This window comes from Lepidochelys olivacea (genome assembly GCF_965140295.1).
Source record: "Lepidochelys olivacea isolate rLepOli2 genome assembly, chromosome: 2".
NCBI classification, from domain to species: domain Eukaryota; kingdom Metazoa; phylum Chordata; order Testudines; family Cheloniidae; genus Lepidochelys; species Lepidochelys olivacea.
In genome coordinates, this window is record NC_140412.1 from 22,735,097 (window position 1) to 22,750,241 (window position 15,145).

General features: G+C 46.7%; 1 protein-coding gene across 4 annotated transcripts in view; it reads left to right on the top strand.

The window, feature by feature from the left end:
- The window catches only part of ATAD2 (ATPase family AAA domain containing 2), a 97,897-nt gene that overhangs the window by 80,011 nt on the left and 2,741 nt on the right, over positions 1–15,145 (top strand). For all 4 annotated transcript variants that reach the window (XM_084620483.1, XM_084620482.1, XM_084620485.1 and 1 more), the window contains 2 exons: positions 2,400–2,533; positions 11,090–11,218. In XM_084620483.1, the coding sequence (XP_084476609.1) occupies positions 2,400–2,533; positions 11,090–11,218 (263 nt within the window). The remainder of the gene's footprint in view (positions 1–2,399; positions 2,534–11,089; positions 11,219–15,145) is intronic.

Consider the following 15,145-nt stretch of genomic DNA (forward strand, 5'->3'; position numbering starts at 1 on the left):
GGTTCAGTATCTGTTAGAAACATTTCTGTCATCCCGATAACTCGTCATTTGTAATAATCCTTTGTGTGTCTGTCCTTCAGCCAGATTCCAATTTATGCAATATTGCTCATATCCAGGCAAGTGGTGGTAATTGAGAGGTTTCTCCGAGTTTTCAATTAAATGCTTAACTAAAATCCAAATATGTTACTTCCTCCCTTATTTTTCTTATATATCCAGCACCAACATCTTTACAAAATGTAACAGGCTCAGCATGCAGTTCTCATCAGAAGTATCCTTTGGAAGTACAATGTTCCAAATGATAATTGCAACAGCACTAATTTTTAGGAAAAAGGGGGGACTGACTGTTTTCCTCTTTTTTTAAAAAAAAAAAATTTTCCTTCCCTGCTTTCTTGTCCATAACTGGTTGCTATATCCCAGATGTCTGACTGGTCAAAATCCAGAGAATGATAGCAAACGGTGTCTATATTGAAGAGGCACTAGTAGTGATCTGGGGAATTCAGACCAGTCTTAGATCTATAGGTGGTATATCGATTGAAAAAATAATTTGGAAAAAAAATAGTGTCAATTAAGTAGTGGATAAAGTGGAACCAGTTGACGTAGTTCATTTTTATTTTCAAAGGCTTTTGACAAGGTACCGCACAAAAGTCTACTGAAGAAACTAAATAGCGAGGGGGCCGGTGGGAAAGTATAGTCCTAGATCAAAAACTGCTTAAGGGACCAGAAACAAAATAGGAATAAAGGGTCAGTTTTCATCATGGTGAAAGGTTAATTGCAGGGTGCATCCTGGTTCCATATTATTTAATATATTTATTAATGTTTGTGAGCAATGAGGTAGCAAATCTTTCACATAAGACAAGTTATTTAGGTTAGTCAAGTTGAGAATAGATTATGAGGAACTTCAGAGGGACCATCTCAAGCAAGGAGAGTAGGCAACAGGATGGCAAATGAAATTCTTCATTGTTGATAAATGCAAATTGAGGCATATCAGAGAGAAAACTTCTAACTACTCGTATATCTTATAGTTTTCTAAATTAATTGTGTCAACTTGGGAAGGGATCTGGGCGTCATTGTAGACAGCTCAGTGAAGACCTCTTCTCAACGTATAGCTGTAGTCAGAAAAGCAAACAAGATATTAGGATGCATTAGGAATGGGGTGGAGAATAACATGGAAAATATTATATAACTCAGCAGTGCAGTCTCCTCTAGAACAGTGTTTCTCAACGACTTGTTCGTAGACCAGCACCGGTCCCTGAGATTTCCCTGACACAGTTTAGAAAAGCAGCAAGCAGGTCCCTGGTATCAAAAAGGTTGAGAAACACTGCTCTAGAATACTGTGTGCAGTCGTGGTCATGCCATCTTAAAAAAAAAAAAAAAAAATTATAGAACTGGGGGTTCTGAAAAAGGCGATGAAAATGATTAAGGGCATGAAAAAATTCTTATATAAAGAGAAGTTGAAGAGACCGGGATTGTTTACCTTTAAAGAAGACTAAGAGGTGATGTAGATTGGGAGTTTCTGTTTTCATCGTTTGACCCAAAATCAAGGAGATGTTCAATAAAATCAAGAGATGGCAAATTCAAAACCAGTATAAGGAAATACTTTTTCAAACAGTACGCAATTAAACTGTAGAACTCATTGTCACAGGATGTTGTTGAGGCCAAGAATTTAGCTAGATTCAAAGAGATTGGACACGCTTATGGATAATAGGAATATCCAGAGTTGTTAATGCTAACAATTCTTGGAAGAGATACTAAACCTTATGCTCCAGTATTTAAATCTTTTAACTGCTAGGGATTAATTGGGTGGGTGGTGGGAGGTCTAACTTATCCCACATCTGCCTCATATAAGGTTTTTTGCACCTTCCTCTGAAGTATCCAGTGTTAGATACTGGACTAGATGGATTGTGGATCTGATTCAATATGGCAATTTCTGTGTGCCTGTAAATGTTACCTATTTATGATTTTCTCCCCAGTCTTTTCCCTCTGAGAAACCGTTTGAGTGATTTTTATATTGCCTGCTTTGAAATCCATGTATATAGTTAAGTTTGTAGGATGTTACAGTTAAGCATTTATGCTTAATCAGCTAATAGGATTTTAGTATTTCATTACAGCTTTAGATGCTTTCATCTAGAGAGGGTTTTTTGGGACATGGCATGGTGAAGTCTGAACTGCCTCTTGTGTGTACTGGAAAAGAAGCACAAACCAAACATCGCAAACTGGGAAATGCAAAGAACAGGAAATCACTGGGCAATACAATTTCCGTTTTGAAATCCTACCTTTGGCACTCCAGAGAGAGATGATACCCTAGTCTAGTTCAACAGAACTGTTGGATCTTTGGTCCATGAATTAATCCAGATAATTTGACAGAAATCCTGATTTTAAAGTTTAATTTTTCATCCTAGATGTGTGTGTACTTCGTATGACCCGTTGTAGACGTTCTCAAGTAGAACAGCAGCAGCTCATCAGTGCTGAGAGAGCCATAGAGATCCTCACTGAGCCAGCTTCCCCTCTCATTGTGGACTACGAAGATCTTAAAGTATGTATACTTTCTATTTTCTGAAACTGAAGTAGGGTTAAATAAGCTAATAATTTACTATAACTGGCATTGGTTAATTGAAGATTATGAGATAATTATAGCTCTTACTTTTTCCTTGATGAAAATGGTAGTGACCTATTTCTGCTTTCCATTAAATTCTAGAAAAGATCAGTTTCTGCCCAGATTTTAATTCATAAAAGGGCTTGTTAAATTTTGGAACCACATATTTAAAAGCTCTTAGTAGTGTTAGCTATTAATACAGTGTTTACTATGATCGTGAAAGTCTTTTTAAACTTACGTTCCTAATATAAAGACCTTATTTCTGGTAGGAATGCGTTCAAAACATAGTAAGTTAGCTTCAGGCTCCAGTTATCTCTCACACCAAGTTTGTTTGGATAAGGTGGTAATATGTACTTAATTGATTTGTTTCAAAACATGATGTTACAATTTTTCTTTGAGTGATGGTCCCTATGTGTATTTCACACATGGGTATGCATGTGTACCATGCTCCTGAGTCTTGAATTTTTGGCAAGCAGTGGCCATTGGTCTATACATTCGCCATAGCTGTCCTCATACTCCAAACTGAGCGCATAAAAGGTGGGCTGATTCCTCTCCGGTTCCTTCTTAGTGCTGCATGGTCTGAGCCTGAATCCTCAGTATACTTATCTCCCATCTACTGAATCATTTCTATAAATATATTATAAATAGTGTGTACTAATATTTTTCTGGTATAGTGTTGTTAGTTGTTTCCCCTTTGTTCCCCACTCTGGGGAATTTCTCCCCTCTGAGAAGGCTGGGATTATGCCCAGGGTTCCAGGATTCAAGAACTGTGCTTCTTGCCCTCACTTCTTTTCTGAGTTATCTATGTCAATGCTGCGTCTACTGCCTAGGTGAGGCGCACGTCTCAGCCAAGTGCAGCGTGTGCTGCTCCGTTTCCTCCAAGAATTTGAGAGAGTCAGGAACCAGGGCTTAATTACTTGATGTAGAAAGCAATGAGACCCCCAGTCAGATCTGGGCCGGGGCCTCCTCTCCTCCCCCCACCCCCTCTCCCCAGTACATTAGTCTTATCAAGCAGTCAGTGCCTCATTAAGCACAAGTGCAAGAATGGAGGCTAAGACTTTTAAGCCTAAAAAGAAGGCTTCCCATGAGATTAAGAGGCATGTTCATAGGCATAGGGATAAACAGTCTTCAAAGACTGCCCCGAAGAAAGAGGATCCCTTCCTGGCCATGTCAAAGTCAGGAGACCCTGGGCACATGGGCGCTAGGGACTTGGGCACAAGTAAATCGTCTTGGTGAGAGAAAGTGGTGTTCAAGGATACAGATCTGTCGGTTCCAGCACTGGTTCCAGTGACTAAGGACAAACAGCCTCTGGTGCACACTTCCATATCTAGAGTCAACATGGCGCCTATAATGTGTCCCCAGATCCGATGGTCCACCAATGGACTCTCCCTTCATCCCAGGGCAGCCTGAGACCTATGTCTCACAGAGAACATTTTTGCTCTACCTTGTCCTCATTCATCTCTCCTGTTGGGACCATCTCTGTTCTGGGCCATTGTTACTCCAAAGGAAGAGGCTATCCCAAGGATGCAGGTCATTCTCCCATCCCACCTGTCAGCCTTGGTATGCCGACATTGCTACTGTCAGTCCCACCAGTAATTCAGGATCCGGTCTTTTCTTCCGATGAGTCGGAAGTGCCTCAGGCATCTCTGTAGCAGCAGGTAGAGTCAGCCCTGCACAGAAGCCATTAGAAGGTCTGGGCCTTGGACCAGACACGATTGGCAAGGGACAGGTGGTATCCTGTGCTATGGGGTCCTTCTCCTGTGCCAGTTGATCTCTCGTACTGGCACTGCTGAGGGCTGTGGGAGCCCTACCCTAGACACCGGGGATCGATACATGAGCCCTGTTTACTGTTGTCAGGCCAACACAAACCAGCCCGTTGGAGTATATGGAAGATGAAGGCAAGTTAGTTCTGGGGACGATTTAATTGTTTTCACTGGATGAGGCAGTAGCAGATGCTCATGCACAGGGTGGTATCCAAGCTCCAGATTCAGCTTGTGGAAGTTCACGAGCCTCAGCACAATTGCTGGACATTGTGCAGCCTTTCAGTCCCTTTCAGCTGGATGAGCCTCCCAATCAACAAGGCCATCAGGGACCCAGCAAAGCTGGTGTGGCACAGTTCTGCTTCTTGTGCTTCTTCCGCCCCCCGCCCCCCCCCCCCAAAAAAAAGAGAGAGGGCTGAGAAGCGTTACTTTGTTCCATCCACTTCATTTTATTCTCGCACCCACCACCTAACTCTTCGGTGATATAAGCGGTTACCGAAAGAACAAGGCAGCAACACCCAAAGGCTATTCTGTCTAATAAGGGACACAAGCAGCTCAACCTCCTGGGAAGAAGTCTTCTCTTTCATCTCCCTCCTTTTCAGGATCTGAAATTATCAGATTCTCCTAGCTAAATGTGATTTTACCAATTATGCCAAATGTGACAAAGTGGGAATTTTCTATAATTTGTGTGCCTCAGTTTCCCCTATATGCTGCATTGTTACCATTAAAAGGGAGGAAAGGGCTGTTTTCTGTTGGCAGGCTGAGAGACATAGGTGCGGGTGTTGCTTAGCTGTCTGAGCCTTAGTCCCCATATCAGTGGAGCATCTGAGAAGACAATGACAAATCCAGTCACTTGGACATAGACACCTAGCAACCAACGACTCAGAGGGATATAGATTTCCCCAGATTTCCCCTCTTTCTGCAGAGGAGCTAAGCAACGTTCACCAGCTTGAGAACAAAGGACTTGAGAGGTGGGGGATAAGAGTTGGCTGCTGGAAGGAGTTGGGGCTTTCATCTGGAATCTGGCCAAGGAGGTCAGATGGAGACACACACACACACAGCTTGAACAATGAGGTTCATTACAGCTTCTCTGGGCTAACCAGAGTGGTCTGTGTTTTAACCTTCAGTAGTTCTTCGAGTAATTGCTCATATCCATTCCAAGTAGAGGGGGGGGTGTGTGCGCGCGCGTGTGCCATGTGCACAGTTGTTGGAAGGGTTTTTCCCTTAGCGGTATCAGTCGGGTCGGTTTAGGTGCTCCCTGGAGTCACGCCTTTATGGCGCCGCATATGCCAACCCACCACCTCCTCAGTTCTGCCAGTGACGGTCGGTGGAGCTGAGTATCTCTTCTCTTGCTTTGGCAAGCATTCCCTGAGTGGTTTCTGTTCTTCCAGCCTGTGAATAGTTAGATAGTACTAGTTGTAGTTCATTTAGTTAGTGTTTGGGACCCTCCCCCCATTTGTTTCCCCCTCTTGGGGTTCAGGGCATGCCTCGATCCCAAGGTTTTAAATCATGTGTGACCTACCACAAATGGATGCCAAAGGGCTGTCTCCACAACACCTGCTTGAAGTGCCTGGGGGAATCCCATCAAACAGATCGGTGCAAGATTTGCAAGGGATTCCACCATAGAACCAAGAAGGAAAGGGACTCAGGCTTAAGCAACTCGTCATGAAGGCAGCCCTTTGTCCCCCAACCAGCCCCCAGCCAGCACCTGGCACTCAGCACATCCGTGCGGAGTGGAGCAGCCTTGTTTAGAGAGACTACGGCACCAAGGAAAGACTCTTTGCATAGAAACCCTCAACACGCTCCCCGGCATCGAAGTTCGCATCTTCAGCGACTGGCACTCGCTGGTGCCTCACAAGAAGACTGATAGAGGGCACTCACCCACGATTAGAGCAGCTGGGACAGACAAAGCTAGTGATGTGCATCCCATGCAGGGGCACCTAGGCCTACCTCACAGGAGGTAGCACTGGTGACTTCAGGCCAGCACCAGGGTCCATTGAGTCCAGTGCCAGTGGACTCCCCTGTTAAGGAGTGTCAAGTGGAGGAGTTGGAGCTCCCTTCCACCCCGGACACATTCAAGGCGGCCAGGGACCTGATCGCCATGACTGCACAGCAGTCCCCCCGCCAGGCAAGACAGACCTCTGGCACCTCAAGTGAGCACGGTGCTGTCCAGAGGCAAACCAGCAAGGATGCAGCATCACTTGCCTTCCCCTCAGCACCATTCCCCAGCACTGTCCCACTGGGCACTGCTGTAGTCTCCATGCTTGAAGTCTCAGTCATTGGACTCAGAGGTGGAGTCCTACTATTAAGACGCCGCCGGCACTGGTTGGAACGGTGCCACTATAGGCAGGAGGCAGCTCAAACCACTCCCCCCCTCCACCCCATGGTGCTACAGCCGGCGCAGTGGCCATTCTGGACCGTGCGGGTGTGCCATTAGGCCCATTGTCCCTACTCCAGGGGCTCCCAGTCTGTCACCTCAGAAGGGCATGATTCTCCGTCGCCCAGGGACTGTCTCCCACCACATGGTACCGAGGCAGGTTCGGACTTCGGCACAGAGACTGTTGCAGATGCCAGCACTGAGGCCAACAGTTCCATCAAGCTGACATGCAATCATGGTACAGGCCTCCTTGGGAACCTCCACCAGCTATGCCCTTCCCCCTCCCCCGCACCAATGATTGTATTGGGATCCTTGGGCGACGTACGAATCACATACTTTGCAGGCATCTAGTGTCTCTGAGAGTCTGCCAAACTGTCTCCTACAGCGTTACTGTCCAGGATCATTATCAGTACAGAGTGCTCCCATTCGGCCTCTCGTCCACACCCAGGGTATTCTCCAAGGTTCTCTCTGTCATGGCGGCTTGCCTGCAAACACTGGGTATTGTTATCTACCCATATTTGGATGACTGCTTCCTTAGGGCTTCCTCATTCGAGGACACAGTACGAGCTACCCAGATGACCTTGCACAGCCGAGCCTGCAACTCAACATACAGAAATCAACACTGATCCCTGTACAGTGACTGGAGTTTCAGTACCAAACTCAATGCAGTACAAGTGAGAGTGTTCTTCCTGCTGCACAGGCTAACCACCCTCACGAATTTCATAGAGACAGTCCTAGCCAGCCCCCAAACATTGGCCAGGAACTGCCTGCAGCTGCTAGGTTATATGGCAGCATGCACCTTGGTCAGTCCAAATGCTCGACTATTCTTGAGGTATCTTCAGATGTGGCTCCATTCTGTCTATTCCCTGAACAGAGGCAGACTAACCAAACTGGTATCAATGCTCTCCACAATATGGCACTCCCTGGACTGGTGGAAAGACCCATCCAATGTTCGAGCAGACGTTCCATTCATGCAACCACCACCACCGTTGACTCTTATGACAGATGCCTCCCTGATAGGCTGGGGAGCCCGCCTACACAACTGCAAGGTGTAGGGCAAGTGGTCCTCCACAGAATCAGTCCTCCATATCAGTCTTTTGGAGCTGAGGACCGTCAGGAATGTCTGTGCACTCTTTCTACCATTCATCAAGAATACCCACACAAAGGTTATGACACACAATATGACCTGTATGTTTTACATAAATCTCCATGGGGCGATCTGTCTCCCTCTGCACAGAAACACTCAAACTTTGGACTTGGTGCATCCTTCATAACGTGCTCATATCAGCCACCAGGGATACAGAACATGACAGCCAACAGTCTCAGTCGGAACTTTTCTAACAACCACTAATGGGAACTGAATTCAGAGGTGCTTTGCAACATATTCGCCCCTTGGGGAATCCTGACTACAGATCTCTTCGCTACTTACCAGAACAAGAAATGTCCTTGTTACTGTTCCAGGTCCAGTCTGTGGAACCATTCACTGGAAGACACCGTCATCCTCCTGTGGGACACGTGGTATTGTATGCCTTTCCCCCGGTTTCCTCTTCTAGCCAAAGTCCTGCTGAAAATTCAGTGAGACAAAGCAAGTGTTACTCTGATTGTCCCCTCCTGGCCAAGACAAGTCTGGTTCCCTTACGTGGCACAGATGGCGGTATTCCTCTTTGGTCCATTCTTCACCTACTCTCTCAAAATGACCGCCTGATCCTTCACCCCAACCTGCAGATCCTCCGCTTCCATGCTTGGCTCCTTCTTGGTTCCAAGACTTAGAGGTTGAGTGCTCTGACAAGGTGAAAGATGTGTTGCTACACAGATGAAAGTTGACCACTCAACGTACTTATCTACAAAAATGGAAATGATTCCAAATTTGGTGTCATTCTAAGCACGTAGACCCAGCCTCATCCTCCCTCTCTCTGATTTTAGACTACGTTTTAGGCCTCAAAAAGTCAAAACTCGCCCAGCTCCCTTATGGTATACTTCACAGCTGTGACAGCCTTCCACCATCAAGTAGCTGGATATTATGTGATCACTCACCCATTGATACATACATTCCTTAAGGGCATTGTGTATCTCTTCCCACATGTGAGACCACATACTCCAACTTGGGATCTTAACCTAATTCTTAGAGCTTTGACTAGACCCCCCTTTGAGTACTCTCTGTAGTAACAGACTCCATTCCAAAGCCCAAGCCTTCCATGGGGGATACTGCTGTGAAGTCATCTACAGTGGAGCACCCATAGGGACACTACTAGAAGAAGGAGAGAAAGGGAAAGAAAAGAAACTCACCCTGTGCAGTAACAATGGTTCTTTGAGATGCGTGTCCCTATGGGTGCTCCACAACCTGCCCTCCTCCCCTCTACTTCAGAGTTCTCAATATGTACTCCTGGGGGAGTTCTGCACCAAAAAATAAAAATTTTGCACATAATATATTTTGAAGTTCTGCAAAATTCTGCATATGTTGTCAAAACACACTATAATCCCTCCAGTTTCAATTATTTTGGTTATTTATTTCAAAATACCTGTCAACAAGTATATCAACAATACACACAACAGAAAAGATTCCCCCAGGAGCAGAGAGTTAAAGAAACCCCTATGACAACCCAGTTCCAGTTGAGGGGTGCTGGAGGGGATGCGTGGGCCCCCAGAGTCCAGACACCGGTACTCATCTTCCCCCAGAGCCCAGCTATGGGTTACTCCCTGGCCCCAAAGATCAGACACTGCACCCCTCTTCCCCCAGAGCCCAGCTGTGAGGCACCCCCAGAACCTTTACTCCCCCACAGCTTCCTTACTGTCTCCCCTGGGGATGTGGTGTGGTGTAGTCCTTCTTCGCCCTTTGCCACAGCTGGGTCTCCTGGGCCCTCTCCCATCCCCCAGAGAATGAGGATCAAGCAAGGCAGTCAGAGCGTGCAGAGCCTTCATCCCTGCTGAGCTGGATGCTCTGCTCACTGCAAGCTGGGCTCTGCAGAGTCTAGTGGCAGCCAGAAGCTCTGTGGTCCCAATTCTACATGAGAAACATGGAATTCCGTGCAAATTGTGCAGTGGCGCAGAATTCCCCGAGGAGTAAATATGGGACAATGCGGTAGAGAAGGAACTGAGGGAGTTTGTCTGCGCAGTGCTAGATAGCCTCAAGGGAGGGACAGTGCAAGTGCAGGCTGAATGGACACTGCTATCAAAAATCTCCAAGTAGAGGTGCAGGGGCACAGATCCACCTACAGTGGAGCACCCATAGGGGAACACATCTCAAAGAACCATTGTTACTCACCTTGTGGTGTAACTTTCTCTTTTTACTTTCACCCTACTACAACTTTTCCTCTATCCTGAGGCTCAGACCTAATTTGTAGAGGTAAATAACTTTTTTTATATGAAACAGACTAAATCCCTTCAAATTTATTTGTTTCAGATTATTCGATACATTCAGTGAATCTCTCCAAGAAAGAGGATTTCTTTTTTTCATAGTAGGCCTAGAACCTTAAGGACCTACTAAGGGGCACAATTCATAGGTGCTTCAGGAACTATAATCATTTTTATGTGGGAATTCTGTCATAGAAACTTAAAGGAAAGTTTAATGGAGTTCTTCATAGCTTTTTCAGACATATGCCCTTTGCTCTCACCTCAGATTATCTGCCACCATCTCCAAAGAGTTGCAGTTCATCACTCCTCCTTACCCCTGCCATCCCAGCTTCTAAAGCTTTTTGGGGGTGATGCAGCAGTGAGAAGAATCTTTCCTCCTTCTGCTCCTCTTATGAGGAACCAAATTTCTGGGGCTCTTCAGCCCTGAATGAGACCTCCTAACTGAGCTCCTTCTGTCTCAGCCCCGTTCCGCTGGAAAAGTGTCTGTGGGCTGTAACTGCTCCCAGCCCACTGACTCTCTGGGTTAGCTGGCTAGATTTCCTTGGGGTGAATGAGACTTAAGGGTATCTTATGGCCTGACACCCACTCCTGAAGGCCCTGCATTGCAACATCCCTTCCTCTTGTCAAGTGAGGCAAGATGTAGCTACTGCTGGAATGGCTTAGTCATTTAAGAGTCACTTCCTGCTGTTCTGGGAGAAGAGTTAACTTGTAACAGTAATCCTTCACATGACAGTGTTTGTGCTATTGCTGGTCTGGCTGAGAATTTTTAGACTTCCTTTTTCTATGAAGCATAAAAAAATTAACTTTTTGCTTAACACTAACAGGCATATCTCAATTCTTTCTGAAAACTATTCTCTTGTGTATTACTTTTTTGTTAATGATACAAAATTCCCCAGTTATTTTGCCATTGAAATGTCTTGCTTTATTGTATATGTTCAGATACTGGACATGTGAAAAGCCTATGCAGATTTTTAACACAATTTTAAATGTATACATTTCCCCCCCCAGAAACTGTTAAAGATTGTCACCGAAAAAAGTAGAGACTACAATATATTTCACTTGGAAAAACTTTATGCAATACTCAGCCAATGTATTTATCGACATCGCAAAGACTATGACAAGACCAAATTAATACAGGTAAACATATATTTAAATATTAAATCACTCTTTTAAATGTTAGATAATAAACTGCATTCTACTTACACAACTGATATTTATGAGTATTCCTAATGTAAAGATTATCTTGTTTCATTTTCACTAATCTGTTCACATCTTAGTAGCCTGTCTGAAATAAATTATTGATCTCCATCTAACGGACATGTATCCATATCACAAAACTACCATCATATTTGGCACAACTGTTGTCAGATTCAGCAGACAAAAAAATTGACTGAATATGGAGACAGTCTCACCCACACAACTTTTTTCAAAACATTAAACCACATATGTACTCTTCAGAGCCAACATTTTGGAACAAAAAGGGCCCCACTCTGTTATTTCCTCTCTTTTAGCCTGCCAGTGCAGGCATATAATCCAACCTCACCCTGTGGAGGATTAATCTTATTATTTTTGCAAGTATAGTCATTTAAGCTTGTTTTCTGTGTAGTGCTTAGGCTTGTGTTCATGAAGGATTCATCTACAGTAACTCCTCACTTAACGTAGTTATGTTCCTGAAAAATGGACTTTAAGCGAAACAATGTTAAGTGAATCCAATTTCTCCATAAGAGTTAATGTAAATGCGGGGGGGGGTTAGGTTCCAGGGAAATTTTTTTTGCCAGACAAAAGGCATTATATACCTTTATTATACCATTATACCATTCATTATACCATTAAACAAGCAATTTAATACAGGTATTAAACAGATTGACAACCCCCCTATCAGCTCCTCCCTCTGCCCCCCAGCACCTCCTGCTCGCCGACGGATCAGTGCCTTCCCCCTGGTCCCTCTGCCTCCTGCCTGCGGCAATCACCTGTCTTGCGGCATTCAAGAGGCTGGGGGGAGAAGCGAGGATGCGGCGCACAGCCTCCCCCGTTCCTCCCCTGCCTGCGGCAATCAGCTGGTTTGCGGCATTCAGGAGGGAGGGGGAGCCTGTGCGCCGCGTCCTCACTCCTCCCTGCAGCCTCCTGAATGCCACAAACCAGCTGATTGCTCCAGGCAGGAGGCGGGGGGAGCAGGGGGAAGGCGCTGGTCTGCGGGGTCTGCCAGCAGGCAGGAGGCGCTGGGGGATGGGGGGCATAGGGGAGCTGATGGGGGGCTGCCAGCTGTGGACAAAGCAGGCAGCCAAACGACGTTATAGCGGAGCGTTGCACAACTTTAAATGAGCATGTTCTGTAATGGAGCAGGGACGTAAGATCGAAACAACGTTAAGCGAGAGGACATTAAGTAGGGAGTTACTGTACTTATTAGATATGGAGAAGAAAGGGGTGCTCCTCTTGTTCTTCGAGTGATTGCTTATTTCAATTCGAAGGAGGTGTGTGCACGCCGCACGCACGATCGTCGGAAGGTTTTTTCCTAGCGGTACCCATCGAGTTGGCTGTGGAGCCCCCTGGAGTGGTGCTTTTATGACCGTGTATATAGATCCCTTCTGACCCGCCACCTCTTCAGTTCAGCTTTGTCAAGCAAGCGTCAGCAAGCGATTCCACTCTTGCGTCAGCAAGCGATTCCATAGTGGACTCTGTTTTTCTCCCTGTAAATAGTCTGAAAGTATAGTTAGTAATAAAGTTATAGTTACTGATAAGTACAGTAGTTGTTTTAGTTGGGGGTCCTCCCCAGATGAGCTGGTAGCAGGCACCTCCACCACACCTGCCCGTTGTGGACACCAGGGCCCATCAAGACCTGCTCAGGAGGGTGGCCCAGTACCTGAACTTGCGGGCAGAAGAGGTCTCTGAGGACATGGATCTCATGGTGGATATTATGTCCCCTGAAGGGACCTCAAGGGTAGCTCTGCCCCGCATCAGAATTATTCAGAATATCACCAACATGCTGTGGCACACACCCGTCTCTAATCCGGGAGCTGCCTTTCTACTGCTCTGGCCTTTATCGGGAACAGACTGACTCAAGGCTTCATAGCCTTAAGGACTCGCGGGTGACCCTCAAGTCTTTGGGGCTGCACATGCTGGCCCCTCAAAGAAACATTTAAGCCCCAGGCCGCTCCACACTTCTATTCTGCCCATCCTAGATAGGACTACAGCAGAAAGTAGGGCAGAAGTAAGAGGAGGTGCCCATCTCAGTCCTCCTCCAGCCAAGGCCAGGGCTCAGTTAAGCAGCCTTTGAGCTCAAAGCCAAACTTTTGAAGGTACGCCTGAGGATGGAACACCAGTTCAATGCCCAGATCCTTCCCCCTCCCTTTGTGAACATCTATCCCATTTCTAGCATGCCTGGGCTCAAATAACCTCAGCATGGTAGAATTGGGATAGTCTCTCCAATTCTGTTTCCTTCCACCCTCCCTCCCACCCGTCCCCGTCTCTCTTCAGGGACCCTTCTCATGAGCAACTTCTAGTGCAGGAGGTGCAAACACTTCTATAGCTTGGGACAGTAGAGGAGGTTCCTCTGGAGTTCAGGGGCAGGGAATTCTACTACCGTTACTACTTAATCTCCAAAGCCAAGGGTGGGCTCAGGCCCATTTTAGACTGCGAAACCTCCAACAAATTCATGAAGAAATTGAAGTTCCGCATGGTCTCCCTGGCTTCCATCATTCGCTCTCTGAATCTGGGGGACTGGTATGCCGCCCTCGACTTGAAGGACGTGTACATCCACATCTCCATAATCCCTTCCCACAGACAGTTTCTGCGATTTGTGGTCAGCAGCACACACTGTCAGTTCACGGTCCTCCCCTTCGGCCTATTGGTGGCCCCTTGGGTGTTCACCAAGTGCATGACAGCCTTTCTTCAAAAGAGTCAGGTGCAAATCTTCCCATACCTAGATGACTGGCTCATCAAGGGCCAGTCCTGAGCCCAGGTGGAGGAACACATGAACCTGGTATGTCTTCTGTTCCTCAAACTCTGTCTCATCCTCAATGTGGTAAAGTCAACAGTAGCTCCCACTCAGAGAATAGACTTCATCGGGGGCCTCTTGGACTCCACCGAGGCCAGGGTGTTCCTGCAAGAGTCTCATTTTCTGGCCATGAGCACCATCTCCACCGGTTCCACACCACAACAGCCAGAAATTGCCTAAAATTGCTCAGACATATGGCAGCGTGTACTTATGTAGTGCAGCATGCAAGGCTGCGCCTATGTCCCCTTCAGGCGTGGCTGGCCCAAGTGTACAGGCCGAACTGGGACCATCTAGTCAGACTGGTCACACACACTCCTTGGGTTCTCAAGTCTCTCCAGTGGTGGCTCGATCCACAGGCAGTCTGTGCGGGACTACCCTTCTCCAAACCTCAGCTGTTGCTAGTCACAGATGCACTGGCACTGGGGTGGGGAGCGTACCTGGGCGACCTCAGAACTCAAAGCCTATGGTCCCAAGCGGAACTATCGCTCCATATCAATGTCAGGGAGCTGCGTGCAGTGCGTCTAGCTTGCCAGATGTTTCGCGTCCATCTTCAGAGCAAATGTGTATCGGTGTTGACGGACAACACCACAGCGATGTTCTATATAAACAAACAGGGTGGTGCTTGCTCCTCCCCCCTGTGCCAGGAAGCCCTCAGGTTGTGCGACTTTTGCATTGCACACCCAATACAGTTGGAGGCGTCGTATCTGCTGGGCACACGCAATGAACTGGCTGATTGCCTCATCAGATCCTTCCATGGCCACGAATGGTCTCTAAAACCGAATGTTGTCAGCAATATCTTCCTGAGGTGAGGATCTCCCCAGGTATACCTGTTCACGACATGAAGCAATAGGAAGTGCCAGGAGTTTTGCTCCTTCCTGAATCTCAGCCCCAGCTTGATTGCAGACGCCTTTCTCCTCTCGTGGACAAGGGCGCTTGCTGTACATGTTCCGACCATTTCCTCTCATCCACAAGGTCCTCCTCAAGGTCTAGCAGGACAAGGCATCGCTGGTCTCAAGTTGCAGTGTGGGAGGTTCAGGTTGGATATTAGGAAAAACTTTTTCACTAGGAGG